General features: G+C 47.7%; 1 protein-coding gene across 10 annotated transcripts in view; it reads right to left on the bottom strand.

Moving 5' to 3' along the window:
- FSD2 (fibronectin type III and SPRY domain containing 2) overlaps positions 1-17,583 on the bottom strand; it is a 58,784-nt gene that overhangs the window by 40,647 nt on the left and 554 nt on the right. For 5 of the 10 annotated variants that reach the window (XR_007149641.1, XR_007149642.1, XM_047846801.1 and 2 more), the window contains exons 1-4: positions 16,840-17,391; positions 16,667-16,714; positions 14,881-15,291; positions 14,267-14,397 (exon numbers count right to left, since the gene is read on the bottom strand). Coding sequence is in view for 8 of the 10 variants with exons in the window: in XM_047846801.1 (XP_047702757.1) it covers positions 14,267-14,270 (4 nt within the window). In the remaining 2 variants the exon portion in view is untranslated. Of the gene's footprint in view, positions 1-14,266; positions 14,398-14,880; positions 15,292-16,666; positions 16,746-16,839; positions 17,392-17,583 lie in introns of those variants that run through there. The other 5 variants (XM_047846795.1, XM_047846799.1, XM_047846798.1 and 2 more) reach the window with 5 other exon arrangements.

Consider the following 17,583-nt stretch of genomic DNA (forward strand, 5'->3'; position numbering starts at 1 on the left):
GATCATGACCAGAGCTGAAGTCAGATGTTCAACTGACTGAGCCACCCAGGCGCCCCTCTGATTTTTTTTTTTATTGTAGCCATACTAGTGGGTGTGAAATAGTATCTCGTGGTTTTGATTTGCAGATCTCTGATGAATAATGAGGTCAGGCATTTTTTCATGTATTTATTGGCCATTTGTATATCTTCTTTGGAGAAATGTGTATTCAAATTGTCTGCCCATTTTTAATTGGTTGTTTGTAAGATTTCTTTATATATTCTAGAGACTAGTCCATTATCAGATAAAAAATTTGCAGATATTTTTTTCCCATCTTGTAGGTTGCTTTTTTAGTTTGTTGATGGTGACCTTTGAAGCACAAAAGGTTTTCATTTTGATGAAGTCTACTTTATTTTTTCTTTCGTTACTTGTGCTTCTGGTGTTGTATCTAAGAACTCACGGCCAACTCTGAGGTTAAGCCAACCTTGCATTCCTGGGATAATTACCACTTGATCATAATATAGATTTTTTTTTTTATATGTGACTGGATTCAGTTTGCTACTAAAATTTGAGGAATTCTGCATTTAGATTCCTGAGAAAGATTAGCCTGTGGTTTTCTTTTCCTGTAATATCTTTGGCTGGTTTTGGTAGCAGGGTGATACTCATCTCAGAATAATTTGGGAAATGTCCCTTCTCTTCTATATTTTGGAAGAACTTGTGAAGGATCGATATTAATTCTTCTTTAAATGTTTGGTAATATTCACCAGTGAAGGTATCTGGACTTTGTGAGGTTTTTTTTCCTTATTATTAATTCAGTCTCTTGATTTATTATAGGCCTATTCATATTGTCAATTTCTTCTTGAGTCAGTTTTGGTAGTTTGTGTCCTTCCAAGAATTTGTCCATTTCATTTAAGTGATCTAATTTATTGGAATACAATTGTTCATAGTATTCTTTCTAATCTTTTTTATTTCTGTAAGGCTGGTAATAATGTCCCCTGTTTCATTTCTTTTTTTTTTTTTTTTTTTTTTAATTTTTTTTTTTTCAACATTTATTTATTTTTGGGACAGAGAGAGACAGAGCATGAACGGGGGAGGGGCAGAGAGAGAGGGAGACACAGAATCGGAAACAGGCTCCAGGCTCTGAGCCATCAGCCCAGAGCCCGACGCGGGGCTCGAACTCACAGACCACGAGATCGTGACCTAGCTGAAGTCGGACGCTTAACCGACTGCGCCACCCAGGTGCCCCTCCCCTGTTTCATTTCTGATTCTAGTGATGTGAGTCTTCTCTCTTTCTCTCTTGGTCAGTCGAAGTCAAGGCGTGTCAGTTTTGCTGATTTCTTTGGATTTTCTCTACTGTTTTTCTGTTCGCTTTTTCATTAATTTCCACTATCATCTTTATGATTGCCTGCTTTATGTTTGCTTTGTTTAGTTTCCTCTTCTTTTTTCAGTGTAAAGTAGCAGGTTAGGTTATTGATTTAAGTTTATTTATTTTTGAGAAACAGAGTGTGAGCAGGGAAGGGGAAGAGAGGGGGGGAACAGAGCAGAGGATCCAAAGCAGGCTCTGAACTGATAGCAGTGAGCCCTTTATAGGGCTCAAGCTCACGAACTGTGAGCCCAAGTTGGATGCTCAAAACTGAGCCATCCAGGCACCCCAGATTTAAGATCCTCTTTTTAAATACAGGCATTTATAGGTATAAGTTTCCCTCTAAGCACTGCTTTTGCTACATCCCAATAACACGGCAAAACTTTTCGTGTGTTTTATCTTTGCTTTTATTTACCTTGAACTATTTTTTAACTTTCCTTTTGCTTTCTTCTTCGATAGGTTGGTTGTTTAGGAGCGTACTTTAAATTTCCACATATTGATTTCTGATAGCGTCCTGTTGTGGTCAGAGAGTATGTTTTTGTATTATTTCTATCCTTTTAGATTTATTGAAGTTTGCCTTAGCATTTGATTTATCCTGGAGAACGTTCTATTGCCTTGAGAAGAATGTGCACTCTGCTGTCGTTGGCGGGGGGGGGGGGGGTGTTCTCTAGATGCCTGTGAAGTCCAGCTGGCTTATAGTATTATTCGTGTCCTCTATTTCCTTGTTGGTCTTCTTCTTAGTTGTTCTGTTATCAGATAGTTATCAGAAGTAGAGTATTGGAATCTCCAACTAGTCTCTTTTTCCATTTACGTCAGTTTTTGCTTCATGTGTTTTGGTGCCCTGTTGTTAGGTGCATATATAACTGTCATATATTCTTGCTGGATTGGCCCCTTTTATCATTATCAAATGCCTCTGTTTATCCCTAGTAACACTGATACCAATACTTCAAACTGTCCTTCCCTTTAGGCCCCTGGAGGTTTTTAAATTCCAAGGCCATGAAATCTTATAGGCAATGCAATATTCAGGAGAAGTGAGAGGGGCAGGTTCACTTTTGTAACAAAGAGAGGAAGGGATACTGTGAACACAGAACCTGCATGAAGTCTCAACTGCTGGCCCATTTCAAAGGAGAGCAGCTCTGGGAAAGATTAGATTATTATGTTAAGCATCTGGAACCTGATGCTCTTCAAACTATCACTGTCCATGTACCCCTTGGAAAGCCCTTACATACAGATGCTGTAGACTCAAAGAGTGGGTGTGTGAGTGCGGGGGGAGAGGCAGAGTGAGGGAGAGAGAATCTTAAGGAGGCGCCACGCCCAACGCAGAGCGCAACACAGGGCTGTATCTCATAACCTTGAGATCACAACCCGAGCTGAAATCAAGAGTTGGACCCTCAACCGACTAAGCCACTCAGACGCCCCAATTAACGGCTTTATTAAGATATAATTTATACACCATAAGTTTAAACTTTTTAAGTTACCAATTTAATATTTTCAGGCAACTTAGAGTTACGTGTTCATCCCTGCTATCTGATTCCAGAACATGTTCATGACCCCCCAAAAAACCACATACTCCTTGGCAGTCTCTCATTTCCCTCTCCCCCAGCCCCTGATAAACACTATCTACTTTGTCTCTATTTGTCCATTCTGCACATTTCATGTAAATGGAATCACACAATACGTGGTCTTTGGTGTTTCGCTTTTTGTCACTGAATATAACACTTCAAAGATTCATCCATGTTGTACAACGTGTCCTTTTACAGCTGAATAATATTCCATTGTAGGACTATAACATATTTTATTTATCTACTCATCGGTTGATGGGTACCGGGGTTGTTTCACTTTTTGACTGTTAGGAATAATGCTGCTGCGAACATCCATGTACAAGTTTCCGTATGGACATATGTCTTCATTTCTCTTGGGTGTATCTGAGGAGTGGAATCGCTGGGTCATGTGGTAATTATGTTTAACCTTTAAAGACATTTTTTTATGTTTATTTATTTTTGATGGGGGGGGGGAGAGGCTGAGAGAGACGGAAACACAGAATATGAAGCAGGCTCCAGGCTCCGACATGTCAGCACAGAGCCCGACACAGGGCTCGAACTCACGAACTGTGAGATCGTGACCCGAGTCGAAGTCAGACACTTAACCAACCGAAACACCCAGGTGCCCCAATATGTTTACTTTTGAGGAACCGCCAAACTCCTTTCCAAAGCGGCTGCACCATTTTGCGTTCCCACCAGTTGTGTAGGAGGGTTCCAATTTCTCCATGTCCTGGTCAACACTTGCTACTGCCCATCTTTTTGATTGGATCCATCCTAGCAGATGTGAAGCGATAGCTCATTGTTGTTTTGATGGGCGCTTCCCATATGGCAAATGATGTAGAGCATCTTGTCATGCACGTGTGGCATTTGTAGATTATCTTCGAAGAAATGTTTATTCAAATCCTTTGTGCATTGTGATAGTTAATTTTATGTGTCAACATGGTGGGGCCATGGTGTCCAAATATTTAGTCAAATAGTATTTCGGATGTTTCTGGGAGGGTGTTTTTGGGATGAGATTGACATTTAAGTTGGTGGACTCTGAGTAAATCAGATTGCCCTCCGTACCGTGAGTGCGCCTCATCCAATCAGCTGTAGAGCTTGACAGAACAAAGGTGGCTCTTTCTCACACACGAAGGACTTCCGCCAGCAGATGGCCTTCAGACATGAACTGCAGCACTGGCTTTTCCCTGGGTCTCCAGACTGCCAACCCTCCCTGCAGATTTTGCGCCTGCCAGCCTCCATGACGGCATGAGCCAGTTCCTTAAATGTCTCTCTCACATTCTTTACACACTTACACGCACCTCCCTACTGGATTCGGTTTCCCTGGAGAACCTAATACACCCATTTTTAAATTGAGTCGTCTATTGTTGAATTGCAAGAGTTCTTTACATGTTCTAGATACAAGTCCTGTACCAGATGTATGATTTGCAAATATTTTCTCCCATTCTGTAGATGATCTTTTCATTTTCTTTTTTTTAAAATTTTTTTTTAACGTGTATTCATTTTTAAGAGACAGAGAGAGACAGAGCATGAGCAGGGAAGGGACAGAGAGAGGGAGACACGGAATCTGAAACAGGCTCCAGGCTCTGAACGGTCAGCACAGAGCCCGACGTGGGGCTTGAACTCACAAACTGCGAGATCCTGACCTGAGCTGAAGTCGGACGCTCAACTGACTGAGCCACCCAGGAGCCCCGATCTTTGCATTTTCTTAAAGGTGTACACCTTTGAAGCACAGGAGTTTTTAATTTGGATGCAGTCCAATGTATCTATTTTTTTTTTCCTTTTAGCTTGTATTTCTGGCATCATATCAGAGAAACTTACCTAATCCAAGGTTATTTAAATTTTTGATGAAAATTTTTAGATAATGTAAACGTTCTAAGGGAGTTTGCGAACAAAAAAAGTTTGAATACCACTAATCCACACAGAAAAAAGCATCTTTTTTTTAGTTTAGAGAAGCTGTTTGTTTGTTTCATTTAACGGCACAAATCACAACGGGTGCAGTTGATGTCCAAATACCGGCCTAAATTTCTATCCACCAGACTGTTCTACTATTGGAATAATTAACCCGCACATGCACTTTATCAACAACATACTCCTACATAAAACCAGGAATTCTGTGAGCTACTTATCTTACTCTCTAATCTATTTTGAAAATAACTTAATTTAAATATAATTTATATACCATAAGATTTACCTGCTTTAAGTACACAATTCAGTGATTTTTAGTAAATTCTTCAGGTTGTACAACTATCACCACAATCCAGTTCCTAATGCCTCCATTAAAAATAAATTGTGGGGGGGGGGGGCGACTGGGTGGCTCAGTCGGTTAAGCCACCAACTTCAGCTCAGGTCATGATCTCACGGTTCATGAGTTCGACCCCCACATCGGTCTCTGTGCTGACTGCTCAGAGCTTCAGACTCTGTGTCTGTAGGGAGACACAGAGAGAGAGAGTTCGAGCCCGGCCTTGGGTGAGCACAAGCCCTGCTTCTCTCTCTCTCCCTCTCCCTCTCTGCCCCTCGCTCACTTGTGCCCTCTCTCTTTTTCTCTCTCTTAAAAAACAAAAAAGAATCGTGGTAAACCTAATGCCTTTTTAACAAACTACTATTACTAAACATTCCAACATGGCACGCATGCCATCAGTCTTCGAGGAAAATAACAAAATCAAACACAAATTTAAAGACACAGTTTAGCACTTCCCTCCCCCCCCCCCCCCCCCGCCGCCCCGTCATAACGTTTATTACGATCCAAACAGCCCCTGCCATGTCCACCTGTGGGATCAGAGCCAGCTGCCAGCTGTTTGTCTAAGTCCTTGCTCCGCAGCTGCGCCCAGGAGTCAGGTTCAGCCACCTCCCCTATAAGCAATGCTCGTCTTTCGGCAGTGAGGGACTTTGTGACCTCTGCTGACAGACCCCTCTTTTTCTTTTTAAGATGTTTTATTTATTTTTGAGTGAGAGAGCATGAGCAGGGAGGGGCAGAGAGAGAAGAGGACAGAGGATTCGAAGTGGGCTCTGCATTGACAGTGAGAAGTCCGACACGGGGCTCAAACTCACGAACCATGAGATCACCACCAGAGCCGAAGTCAGATCTCGACTGACCGAGCCGCCCTGGTGCCCCCAGACTGTCCTTTTAATAACCATTCCAAGTGGTAAAAAATGCTGGGGGCGCCTGGGTAGCTCAGTCGGTTAAGGGTCCAACTCTGGATTCCGGCTCAGGTCAGGATCCCAGGGTCGTGGGATTGAGCCCCTCGTTGGGCTCTGCACTGGGCATGGAGCCTGCTTGAGACCCTCTCTCTACTTGTACACGTGCTCATGCACTCTCTCTCTTTCTCTCTCTCTCAAAAAAATTTGTTTTGAAATGCCATTCGTTTTTCTTTCCTTCTCCGTTTTTGATTGCCTTTTTAAAAACAGAGCATTTTCTGATGGCCTGATTGTGAAATCCATGGACACTGGCCTGCGCTTTCTTGGCTGTTCTGTGACATTCCATCCTTTTGACCCAGCTCAGCCTGCCACCTCCTTGTGGGACGGCTGACCTCTTTCCCAGACCCACCCTCGGCCGCTCCTCTGGCCGGAGTTCCCCAGACTTCCAGCCCAGCTCCTGTTTCCCCCTCCACCTGCCCCAGGTGATCTTGTCCACTGTCGCGGCTCCACGGCCCCCTCTCTGCCAGTGGCTCCAAATCCTCATCTCTGGCCCTAATCTCTGCTCCAGGCAGAGGCAGAGGTTTGCAGGGGCCACAGCCTTCCTGAACACCGCTGGCCTCCCCAGACTTGACACCGCCCCGTGGAGCTCAGAGCCTCTCGCTTTCTCCACCCTGATGTGTGGTGGGACACGCGACCTATCTCCCAAGCCACATGCCTGCCATCGCCTCACAGGCCACGCCAGGAGATGCCTGAAGGCCCAGTGGCCTGGAACACAACCGGAGAACCCACTTTCCTTTGCCTCTCCATGCTCTGGCCTTTATCCTTTTTAATTGTTACTTATTTATTTATTTTTGAGGGGGGTGGGGCAGGCAGAGGATCCGAAGCCGGCTCTGCACTGACGCCATAGACTCTGATATGGAGCTTGAACTCACGAACCTTGAGATCATGACCTGAGCCAAAGGTGGACACTTAACCAACTGAATCACCCAGGCGCCCCTCCGTGCTCTGACCTTTAACGCCTGTGATGACTGTCTGGTCCCGATCCCTTCGCTGCACAATCCTGCTCTAGGCTTTCAGTTTCTTCCCTGTTCCTCAGCCTCTGTCTGCAGAGACCAAGGATCACTGAGCTCTTCTCCCATTCCCCCAGGGAAAAGAACTCGGCCCGTGTTCTGGTCAGAGAGGCCACTTTGCCCCTCGTGGCCCAGTCCTCCCTCCTTACTCGTGGACACGGCCACCAGACTCCTCGTGCTGTGTGCCTCACGGCCTCCCAGCTCTGTCCTGTGAGCACGGGGAAAGGCCAAGGGTGGTGATGAGGGACGCAGAGGACTGACCCTGTCCCGCATCTGGCCTTGCGTTAGGAAGGCTAACAGTAGGGGTGTCTGGCTGGCTCAGTCAGCAGAGCATGTGACTCTTGATCTCAAGGTTGTAAGTTCAAGCCACACTATGCGTGGAAATTACTAAAAGGTGCGGGGGAGGGGGCACCTGGGTGGCCAGTCAGTTAAGTGTCCAACTCTTGATGTTGGCCCAGGTCATGATCTCACTGTCATGGGATAGAGCCCCATGTCGGTTTCCATGCTAAGCATGGAGCCTGCTTGGGATTCTCTCTCTCCCTCTCTCCCTCTGCCCCTCCCTCTCTCTAAAATAAACTTAATAATAATAAAAAAAAGAAGGCTAATAGTAGTTTCTGGATCCCAATAATGGAGACCTGCTCTACCTTTAACCTGGGGAAGCCCCCAACCACCTCTCTTCATCTGGGCTCTGTAACAAACGTCACGCTTCCAACTGAATCCTAGCCATAACCCTCCTTGCAAGCCCCTCACCCATCCCCCAGCGGGCTCACCTCGGCTTTTGCTGATGGCAAGACTAAACACAACAACCGCTGGCCTTCTGTGTGGCGTGAACTACACAGGCTCGGCCCTGGGGAGCCCCTGGGAATCCAGCCTCTTCCCTCTCTCCCTCTGAAGTTCACACAGGATGCTGTTTTTCCACTGGCCCTCAGCACCACACGGAGAGGCAGACTTTGGGCAGCCATTAGGGACAAAGGCACTGCTATCCTAACCTCACACCATGCAGGCGACTAGTTTCTGGGGTTGGGATCCGCCTAAGGAAACTTTACTCCAGAGGCTCTAACGCTGGGCACATCACACTGAAGGGTCACGAAAGCTTCAGTCCCATTCTCTGACGCTCCAAAACTCTTACACCGAAGACAACGGTAAGCATCACTTCAGTAACGTCTGCTGAGGCTGAGCACCAACCATGACCACACAGGGCACTACTGCCACCATGTCCTGAACGACCCACAAGTCCGTGGGGACCTGGTCCACCCCCTGGGTTGAAGGAGGGGATGAACGAAGGTTGCGCCCAGAGGCAGCATCACAAAGCAAGAGGCTCCGGGGCCGGGGCTTTGCCTCCTTAGCATCCATGATTTATGAAGACCCCAGAGCCCGGATGTTCTTTTGGGTCACTTGTAAGAACCAGCCCACCATCACACTGGCGTGGGCAGTCCTGGTATGTCCTCACAACGTGGCTTCTTTTAGGGACAGAGAGAAGGGTGTGGCTCCAAGTGAAGTCGGACACATCTCCCTACAATGAGTCTGCAACCTAGCAAAACTAGCATTGAGGTAGACCAGGAAGCCTTCCCTCCACACCCGCACCCACGTGTGCGAGACACTCCCGAGTAGCATGTGCGTTGCCCCTACTTTGGCTCACGTCTCCCTGGAATGGTTCCCAAGGCCAATGGGGCCGTCCAGCTATGGAAGCACCACTTTGCCTTCTTCCCAGTCCCGATCCGTCCTGTGACCCCACATCCTCTCCAGGTCAACAAAACAGCCAGGGCCTGTGTCCTCGGGGGCTCTGAATACTGCCTTCGCTCTCCCGCACGTCTGGCTGCCTACGGAATCCGAACTATCCCGTTGTGGGGAAGGACAGCATCTTCAGTAAACAGGGCTGGGAAAGCTGGACAATCACACGCGAAGAAGTAAAACCGGACCCCAATTTTATGCCACCCACCAAAATTAACTCAAAATAGATTAAAGACTTACATGTAAGACATGGAACTGTAAAATTCCTAGAAAAAAATAAGGGACCAAAAAAAATAGAAATAAGAAAAAGAAGAAAAGGAAAAGAAGGGACAAAGGTCCTCGATGTTTGTCTTGGCAACAACTTTTTGGATGTGACAGCAGAAGCACAAGCAACAGGAGCAAAAATAAGCAAGTGGGACAACATCAGACTGAAAAGAACATCCACACAGCAAAAGAAACGATCAACAAAATGAAAAGGCAGCCTATGCGGTAGGAGGAAATACGTGCAAGCTGTCTACACGATAGTTGGTATCCAAAAGATGTAAGGAACTCATACAAGTCAAAAGCAAAAATCCACAATAATCTGATGAAAAATGGACAGACGACATGAGTAAACATTTTTCTAGACATTCCTTTTTTTTAACTTTTTTTTTTTGAATGTTTATTTATTTTTGAGAGAGAGACAGAGTGTGAGCAGGGAAGGGCCAGAGAGAGGGAGACACAGAATCCGAAGCAGGCTCCAGGCTCCGAGCTGTCAGCACAGAGCCTCACATGGGCTCGAACCCACGAACTGCGAGATCATGACCTGAGCCGAAATCGGACGCTTAACCGACTAAGCCAGCCAGGCGCCCTGTTTTTCTAAAGAAGACATGAAGATGGCCAACAGGTGCATGCAAAGACGTTCAACATCACTCATATCAGAAAAACCCAAATCAGAACCACAATGAGAAGCACCTCACACCTGTCCGAATGGCGGGATCAGAAAAACAATCAGAAAAAATGGCGGGATCTTGTTCACTGTTGGTGGGAATATAAACTGGTACCGCCATTATGGAAAATAGTACGGAAGGGCTTCAAAAAATTAAAAATAGAACTACCATATGCTCTAGCAATCCCACTTCTTAGGAAGTGAAATCAGGATCTCAAAGAGATGTCTCTACTCCTATGTTCACTGCAGCGCTATTCCCAATAGGCAGGACATAGAAACAGCCAAAATGTCGACCAACAAATGAATGGATAAAGAAGATACACAATGGAATATTATTCAGCCATAAAAAGAAGGAAATGCTGCCATTTCCAACAACATGGATGGACATTGAGGCCATTAAGCTAAAGGAGATGAGTCGGCAGAGAAATACAGCAGAGAGCAAGCGTATGATCTCACTTACGTGCGGAATCTAGAAAAGCTGAGTTCACAGAAACAGAGCTTGGAACGGTGGTTGCCAGGGGCTGGTGAGTGGGGGAAACGGGGAGATGTCGGCCAAACAAACTTCCGGGTGCAAGACGAGTGAGTTGCGGTACCTGATTTGCCGCGTGGTGACCGTGGTCGACGACACCGCGCCACATACTTCATGTTCCCACCGCGCACCAGAGACGGGTGATTACGGGAGGTGAAGGACCTTCCTGAAGGCAAGCGACCTGGTCGTGGTCACCATCTCCCAGCGTATGCGCGCATCGCGTCACCGCAGCGTCCGTCTCACACTCGCACAAGGTCACCTGTCAGTTGCATCTCAGCGAAGCAGGGGGAATATGGAAAGCGCGTGCCGCTGCTACAGGGAGCTGGGGCCTGGGGGGTGTCTGACACGCAGCCTGGCTACAGCAGACGCTGAATGGGTAAACGCCCAGCAAAGTTCCCGGCAGGGGAAGCGCTTGAAGGCGGTAACGGCTCGGGCCACAAAGGTCACGGGCTTTGGGGTCAATGCCGGTCTCAGGATGCGACCTTGACCTCATCTCTCAGCGTCTCTGAGCCAGCTTCTTCATCTGTAAGTGGAGAGTACTTGTTGTGTGGATTAAATAAAATACTCCTGCTGTGGTGCCCCGCTGTCACAGCTGAGTGCCACCTCGTAGGCAGGGATCTTCTCAAAGCCACCTCGTCTCTACCGTCTGCTGGCCGTGTGTCCCACCAGCATCTCGGGAGCATGGCAGCCCAGCGTGAGCACAGCTGCCTGCCCGCCACTCTGGCAGAAGTGGTAAGTCGGCATGTCCCGCATTCTGAGGGCTCCATTACTGCCAAGTCTCAACTCCCCTGGGCACCGGGCACCCCTCCCCCCCCCCCCGCCATGCCCTAGCTCCACGTCCCCAAACAGCCTCACCTTCCGCAGTGGACACCACGGTTGCTTCCGACCGCGCCCGGGCTTCTCCCATGCAAGTCTCATCTGAGGCCCTGGCGGGCTGCCCTTCCTCCTGACGGCCACCCGCCCTTCCCCACCCAAATGCACCTGCACCGTGGCCACTGCCTGTCACACCCTCACGAGGGCCGCCGCACGCATAACATCCATAAAGCACAGCACGACGCCTACTCCCTTTAGCGCCCAAACCAGAGACCAGGAGCTCATCCCTGACATCACCCGGTGTGATTTTTTTTTAATGTTTTATTTCATTTTATTTTTGAGAGAGAGAGAGCACAAGCGGGGAAGGGGCCGAAGGAGGGAGACAGGGGATCCGAAGCGGGCTCTGTGCCTGACATCAGTGAGCAGAACGTGGGGCTCGAACTCACCAACAGTGAGATCACGACCTGAACTGGAGTCGGACGCTCAAGCAACTGAGCCACCCAGGCGCCCCATCACCCAATGTGATTAATGCCCAATTGATGCTGATTCTGGTTCTACCAATTCAATCTCCTGATAACACTCCCCACACCCACCCTTCTCCCTTCTCTAAGTTCACTGCCTTCTGGATTCAGAAAGTTCTGTCTCTGCTACGTCCTAGCAGTGCAGCCTTGGGAAAATCACCTCTCTGGGCCTTACGTTCATGAGCCCATGAGATGGGTTTATTACCAGTTCCTATGTCATAAAATTAGCATTTAGAGGAAATAACATAAGGTATGTGAAATGCTTACCATAGCACATGGCTCCAAGTAAGTCCCCAGTACAGGTCACCTGTTGTCATTATTGTGGTGGTGGCTGCTATTATCATTATCTGGACCTCGGCCTCTCTCATCTGGGCGAGGTTAGGAGTCCTGCACCTGGTCACTCACAAAGGGTGAGGACCAGGGTCAGCAATCTGGTGGAGCCACCTGCAGCCACAGTAGGATCATTCTGTCCCTTGAAAAGCTAGGAGAAGGCATGAACGCAGGACAGCCTCATACCAGGCACAGACCTTGGCTGTGAGGCTGCCTGTCCTCACAGCAAGAGCCTCCAAGGGGCCTAGGGAGAGGTGTAGGACTCTAGGGATGGAGGGTTCCTTGGAGAGGATCTAATTCAATTCCCTGATTTTAGGATGGCAAAATTGACTTTCCGCGAACATAAAGGACTTGCCGTGGCCAATTTCACTTAACAAGGGGTGATCTGGGGCTCCTCTGTGTCCAGCCCCGGGGCTGGATGCTGGATATGTTGCCAGGCAGATAAAGAGTTGGATCAGACCCAGTTTTCCACTAAACCATCTCACCTACAGACCCCGGATCAGCTGGCTAAAAATAACACGTTTCTGTGTGCTACCTAAAGGGAGAAAACCAGAATTCTGTATTACCAATAAATCAGGCTGACAACTTCTGTCAACCGGAAGCTGGAGATTGAAACACCAAATTGGACTTTTACACAAGTAAGAAGACTGGAAAACATTGAGAATAAATCTTAATGGGGACGAATTCTTCCATGCCAGCATTTCCCCCTTAGACACACACACACACACACACACACACACACACACACACACACACACACACTGGTCTGGGCACTCTGCACCAGAGCAGGAGTTTGCAACACACCCCCAGAGCTGACACTTGCTTTCCCCCTCAGCGTCCGGACTCTTCCAGTTTCTTAACAAAACCTTTAGAATTTGGGGAGAAAGGAACGGTAACACTAAATTGTCATTTTATAAATGATGAAATGGAAGCTTAGAGAAAGCAGGAAGTCGCAGCCTATAAAGAATACGGTAGCTAGACATCTTCTACTCTCTGCCATAGAGCTGCGGTCAAAACAACAACAAAAAGACTTTGGCTTAAATCTTAGATAGGGGGTGTGTCCCTGTGCATTAATTAGAAAAGTCCCCCACAAAAATGGTTTTTAACCTTCTATGGGACCTGAGCGCCTCCGGGAATCTACGGAAAGCTGTGAATTCTTTCCCCCAAAGGGAGCCCAGAAGGGCACAAACAGAATTTTGCCTATAATTTCAGAAACTTGCTTTTAAGTGTTAGCCGTACGGTTATGCAAAATAATTCAAATCAGCTTTTACAGACATAGTCCAAACCTGAAAACTTTCTGTGGGAGGAGGGGGTTTGCAATAGTGAGGGAAAAACGATTACAATACCGTTTCTTTTCCCTCTTTGAAACAAAACACGAAATTATGATTTGTTGGGAGGCGCATGCAGATTAAAATTAAATGTATTTATCCTCCCGCTACCACAGCCAGATGATAACACTATTTAGGGTTCCAAAGTGTCCTACAAACGGGCCCCTGCACTAAAAATACCCTAAGGACACACTGCAGGGATCGCCAGCCTCTATCTGCACGAGTGGCTTTCACACCCTGTACCGATACCACATTCAGTAAAGGCAAGTCTACGCCACAGGAAGGCACAGGAAATATTCACACTGTTTACTGTCATTTACGCACCTGCAACTGAAGATGATACCTCTTTCCCCTAAAGGAAAGATACTGCATTCACGTTGTGGCATTAAGTTACCGAGTTTCTAAGAATACCTTTCACTTGAGAAAAATAACGATTATCCAAAAACTTGCCTGCTGATTTAAGGGTCCGCAGTTCTTCTTTTTTTTTTTTACCTCTGAGGACTCCGGGGAAGGGCTAGAGAACTGCTCTGCCTTCGGTGGGGATGGGATTTCCCTCCGGGTGACCTCTGCGTGCCCGAAGGCCCTGTTTTACAACGGGGACTCTGCAAGCCGGGTAACATGAGCTGACTCCCACTGCAAATAGCAACGCCTGCCGTGAGCGAGAGCCCAAATATAGACCTGCCTCGGCTGTCCTGCCACTTCTTACTGCTCAAGTGACACCGGGCGAGGTCACATGCTGTCCCCCCCAAGCTTCTTCGTTTACTGTGAGGACTTGAGGCCTGTAGCCCCACCGAGCTGCTCAGGTGGTTGGTCACGTACACAGCGCTGGGGGCACCACAGGCCCTACAGAGAAGGGGGGCTTCCGAGAGCCCTCGTATTGTGCACCCTCCTCGCGGGCTGAGGGTCTTTGTCCAAAATGTTTTGAACAAGCACAACTCTGACGGTAATCGAACGCAATTTCGTTTTTGTTCCCCTCTCGCCATTCCTTTACCACTTACTCATGGTGGGAATTATTCCCCTCTCCGGCTAAAAATCCAGCAGACCCAGAACTTTCTGCTCTCTCTTCGGTGACATTCAGTCCTAGGGTCGTTTGAAGGCACAGTCTTCACTGGGTAACTGAAGATACAGTCTGGAATATTGATGGAAAAGTCAAACTTAGTTTAGCCAGTACCAGAATCCTCTCTCCTACCCAGCCTGGGCCTCTTCAGCTGGAAGTCTGCCCCGGGAAAGGGGGAACAAGGGCTGCCTCTTCTCCCCGCACCTCCTCCCTGAGCTGCTGGTGGCACGCCAGGGCCGGAGGCGCCAAGGTGATAAGACAGCTCCTAGCGGAGCTGATGCCACAGTGAGTGCTAATGTCAGGCTCTCTGGGCTGGCGGGTGCTTAGAGCTCTCTCTTGCACACTTGTGTGTATGTACACGCCTCTCTCTCCCATGCACCGCCTCCCTCCCTCATGGGGAGTTTTTGTGTATCTCTGGAGTTTCCCATCACGGAGACCTTTCTCCTGAGTTCCCACAACCAGGCTGAAAACCCTTCTGTTCCGGGGGGTCCCTTGCATTCCCCTTCCGGGCCCCGGTGAGCCACCTCCAAGAGCTCTCAGATGAGGTCTCCTCACCCATGCAGTTGGCTCTCTTAGGCGGGATCTAGATGACTCCTTGTTGACGCTGTCTTCATGCTGGCTCACATCTGGATCTTAGGGGGCAGGCCCATCCTTGGTCCCGGCAAACTCTGGGATGCAGAGGGACCCAGTGCAGCTACTTCCCCTGGCTCAACTCAGTTTGGGCAAGTATTAAAAAAAATAACGTAGAGTGGCTGGGTGGTTCGGTTGGTCCAAGTCTTGATTTTAGGTCAGGTTGTGATCCCGGGGTCGGGGGATTGAGACATGCTCGGTGCGAAGCCTGCTTGGGATTTTCTCTCTCTCTCTTTCCCTCTGCCCCTCTCCCCCATGTGCACTCTCTCTCTTTCTCTCTCAAAAAAATAATAATGTAGACGTCTACTTTTTATGCGGAAAATATCCACAATATATCTGTAATTAGAAAAAAGAGTTTGTAAAATCTCATTGCAGTATATCATATATATATTTCCAGATGATATATATTTATAATAGAAATATACAAATATGCTACATATAATCTATAATAAAATATATAAATATACGATATATAACATGAATATAGAATACGTAGCATAATATAGAAATACATATGACATTATATATAATGATACACACAAAAAACAAGAGCAGGGTTTATCTCTTTTGAACTATTTTACTTTTTTCTTTATGTCTTTGATGGTACCTATTTTAATAACAATTATATATATAGTTAAAATATATATATTTTTAATGTTTATTTTTGAGAGAGACAGAGAGAGCACAAGCAGGGGAGGAGCAGAGAGAGAGGGAGAATCCTGAGCAGGCTCCACACTGTCAGCATTGAGCTAGACGAGGGGCTGGAACTCAGAACCGTGAGATCATGACCTGAGCCAAAATCAAGAGTCCAACACAACCGACTGAGCCACCCGGGTTCCCCCTGGAATCTTCATTTTTTATTAATAATATGTGATATTTGGCTCAGAGAAAGGTAAATACTCCAAAAGAACCATAAAGTGAATATAAAGCAGGCATGTATCCTCGTAACAACAATTATTAGGTTTGTCCATATTTTTTTCTAAGAATATACAAACATCCTTCCCTCACACACACAAAAATAGAAATTACTCTTATAATTAGAAAGCCTGCTAGTGTCATTTTGACAAAGCAAATAAATTGGAAAGGCTACTCAAAAGGATAAAATAGCATAAAACAAATGCAGTGAAAAGACATATTGTAAAGAATATACAAGATATTAAAAGAGACTATTAAAGGATTATTGTTGTGATGAATCACTGAATTCAACTCCTGAAACCTACACTGCACGTTAACTAAAATTTAAATAAAAAAAAGAGTTGTAAGTAAATCGTATTAACTAAGATGATATACTTAAAAATGCTTTGAGGAAAAACAAATCCCTCCTCTCTCCAAGAAGAATGGCAAGCCCAGCGGTTGTGAGTCTACCGGGGCAGTCAAGGTGAGGAGCTCGAACAGAGGCAACTTTAGACCTTAAAGCTACATTCCACACGGTTTTCTAGATACCCTGGATCATCTTCGTGGGGAGAGATGTCCTAACCATTGCTTCAGGCTGGCCCTGGTTCGTCGTTGTTTTCCTTTGGCCATAACAGCAAGTGCAAACCTAATTCCATGCTTTCCCAGCTCGCAACCTTCAAAGCTCTTTCTCCGGTTCCCGCATCTAGCCCGCAGGAGCCTTGTCTTGGCGAAGGGCTCCTCCTGGCGGCTTCGCGGCTTCCGGGGCATCTCCCCCGCCCCTCCCCAACCACCCACCCCCTCTTCCTGGTGCACTCACAGGATGGAAGCTGACAGACGCTGTTCCTCCGTCTACACTGTGCGTTTCCTGGACAGAGAGACCAGGGCCGTCTTGTTGCCTGTTGCATGAGCTCCAGGTCACATCCCATCCCCACGTGCAAATTAGACATCCCGACCTCCTTAAACAGGTCTTTGGTAGCCGGGTGGACTTACCAGCCTGACTGTGCATGTTAGGACAAGTTTCTTTGCTGGGTCTGTCTCCTTGGCTGTAAAATGAAGAGTGGGAACGCAGATCGTGGCTAAACATGCGGGCTGGGAGATGGGACGCTTTGAAGACAGAAAGAGAGAGAGATTTTTGCGTATGCCCCATGGCACCGCCCCCGCCCCCAAACCTGCACACAGCACACGCTCCGTGAAAGCTTGTGGAATTGGTAACAACAAATGTGTGGCTGCTACTCAGTGCTTGGCGCTCAGAGGCCCTCAGTAAATAACTCTTAACGTCTGATGTAACGCGTGGCCTCCAGCAAGTTTGCACCGTTCTTGGGCGCGTGTGTTCTCTAGCGCCCTGGTGAGCGAGGACCACAGTCGGTCCCCGTTCTCAACGGGTTCGAAGATTACCGCAGGAGGCGATGGCGATAACTCGGTCGCTTTTCCTAATTCACTGTGTACAAAGGTGGAAAAGGTGAGGCAAGATAGGTAATTCTCGGGCTCCGGACAGGGTTGCGACAGGGCTGGATTCCGACGGCCCGGACAGACACGGGCTTCTGACCTTCTCATTGGCTGCCGAGAACCCGCCCAGGCCGCCGACAGCCAATCAGAGGCGCAGGGGGAGGGGGCTGCGCGTCTGGGAGCTGACGCCAGCACAGTTGGAGAAGAATGTCGCCGTCCGCGGCGGGCCGCGGGGGGTGCGGGAAGGCCGGGCCCGCGCGAGCCGAGCCCTTCGGCCGCTGAGCCGCC

Source organism: Prionailurus viverrinus, unplaced genomic scaffold (genome assembly GCF_022837055.1).
Source record: "Prionailurus viverrinus isolate Anna unplaced genomic scaffold, UM_Priviv_1.0 scaffold_40, whole genome shotgun sequence".
NCBI classification, from domain to species: domain Eukaryota; kingdom Metazoa; phylum Chordata; class Mammalia; order Carnivora; family Felidae; genus Prionailurus; species Prionailurus viverrinus.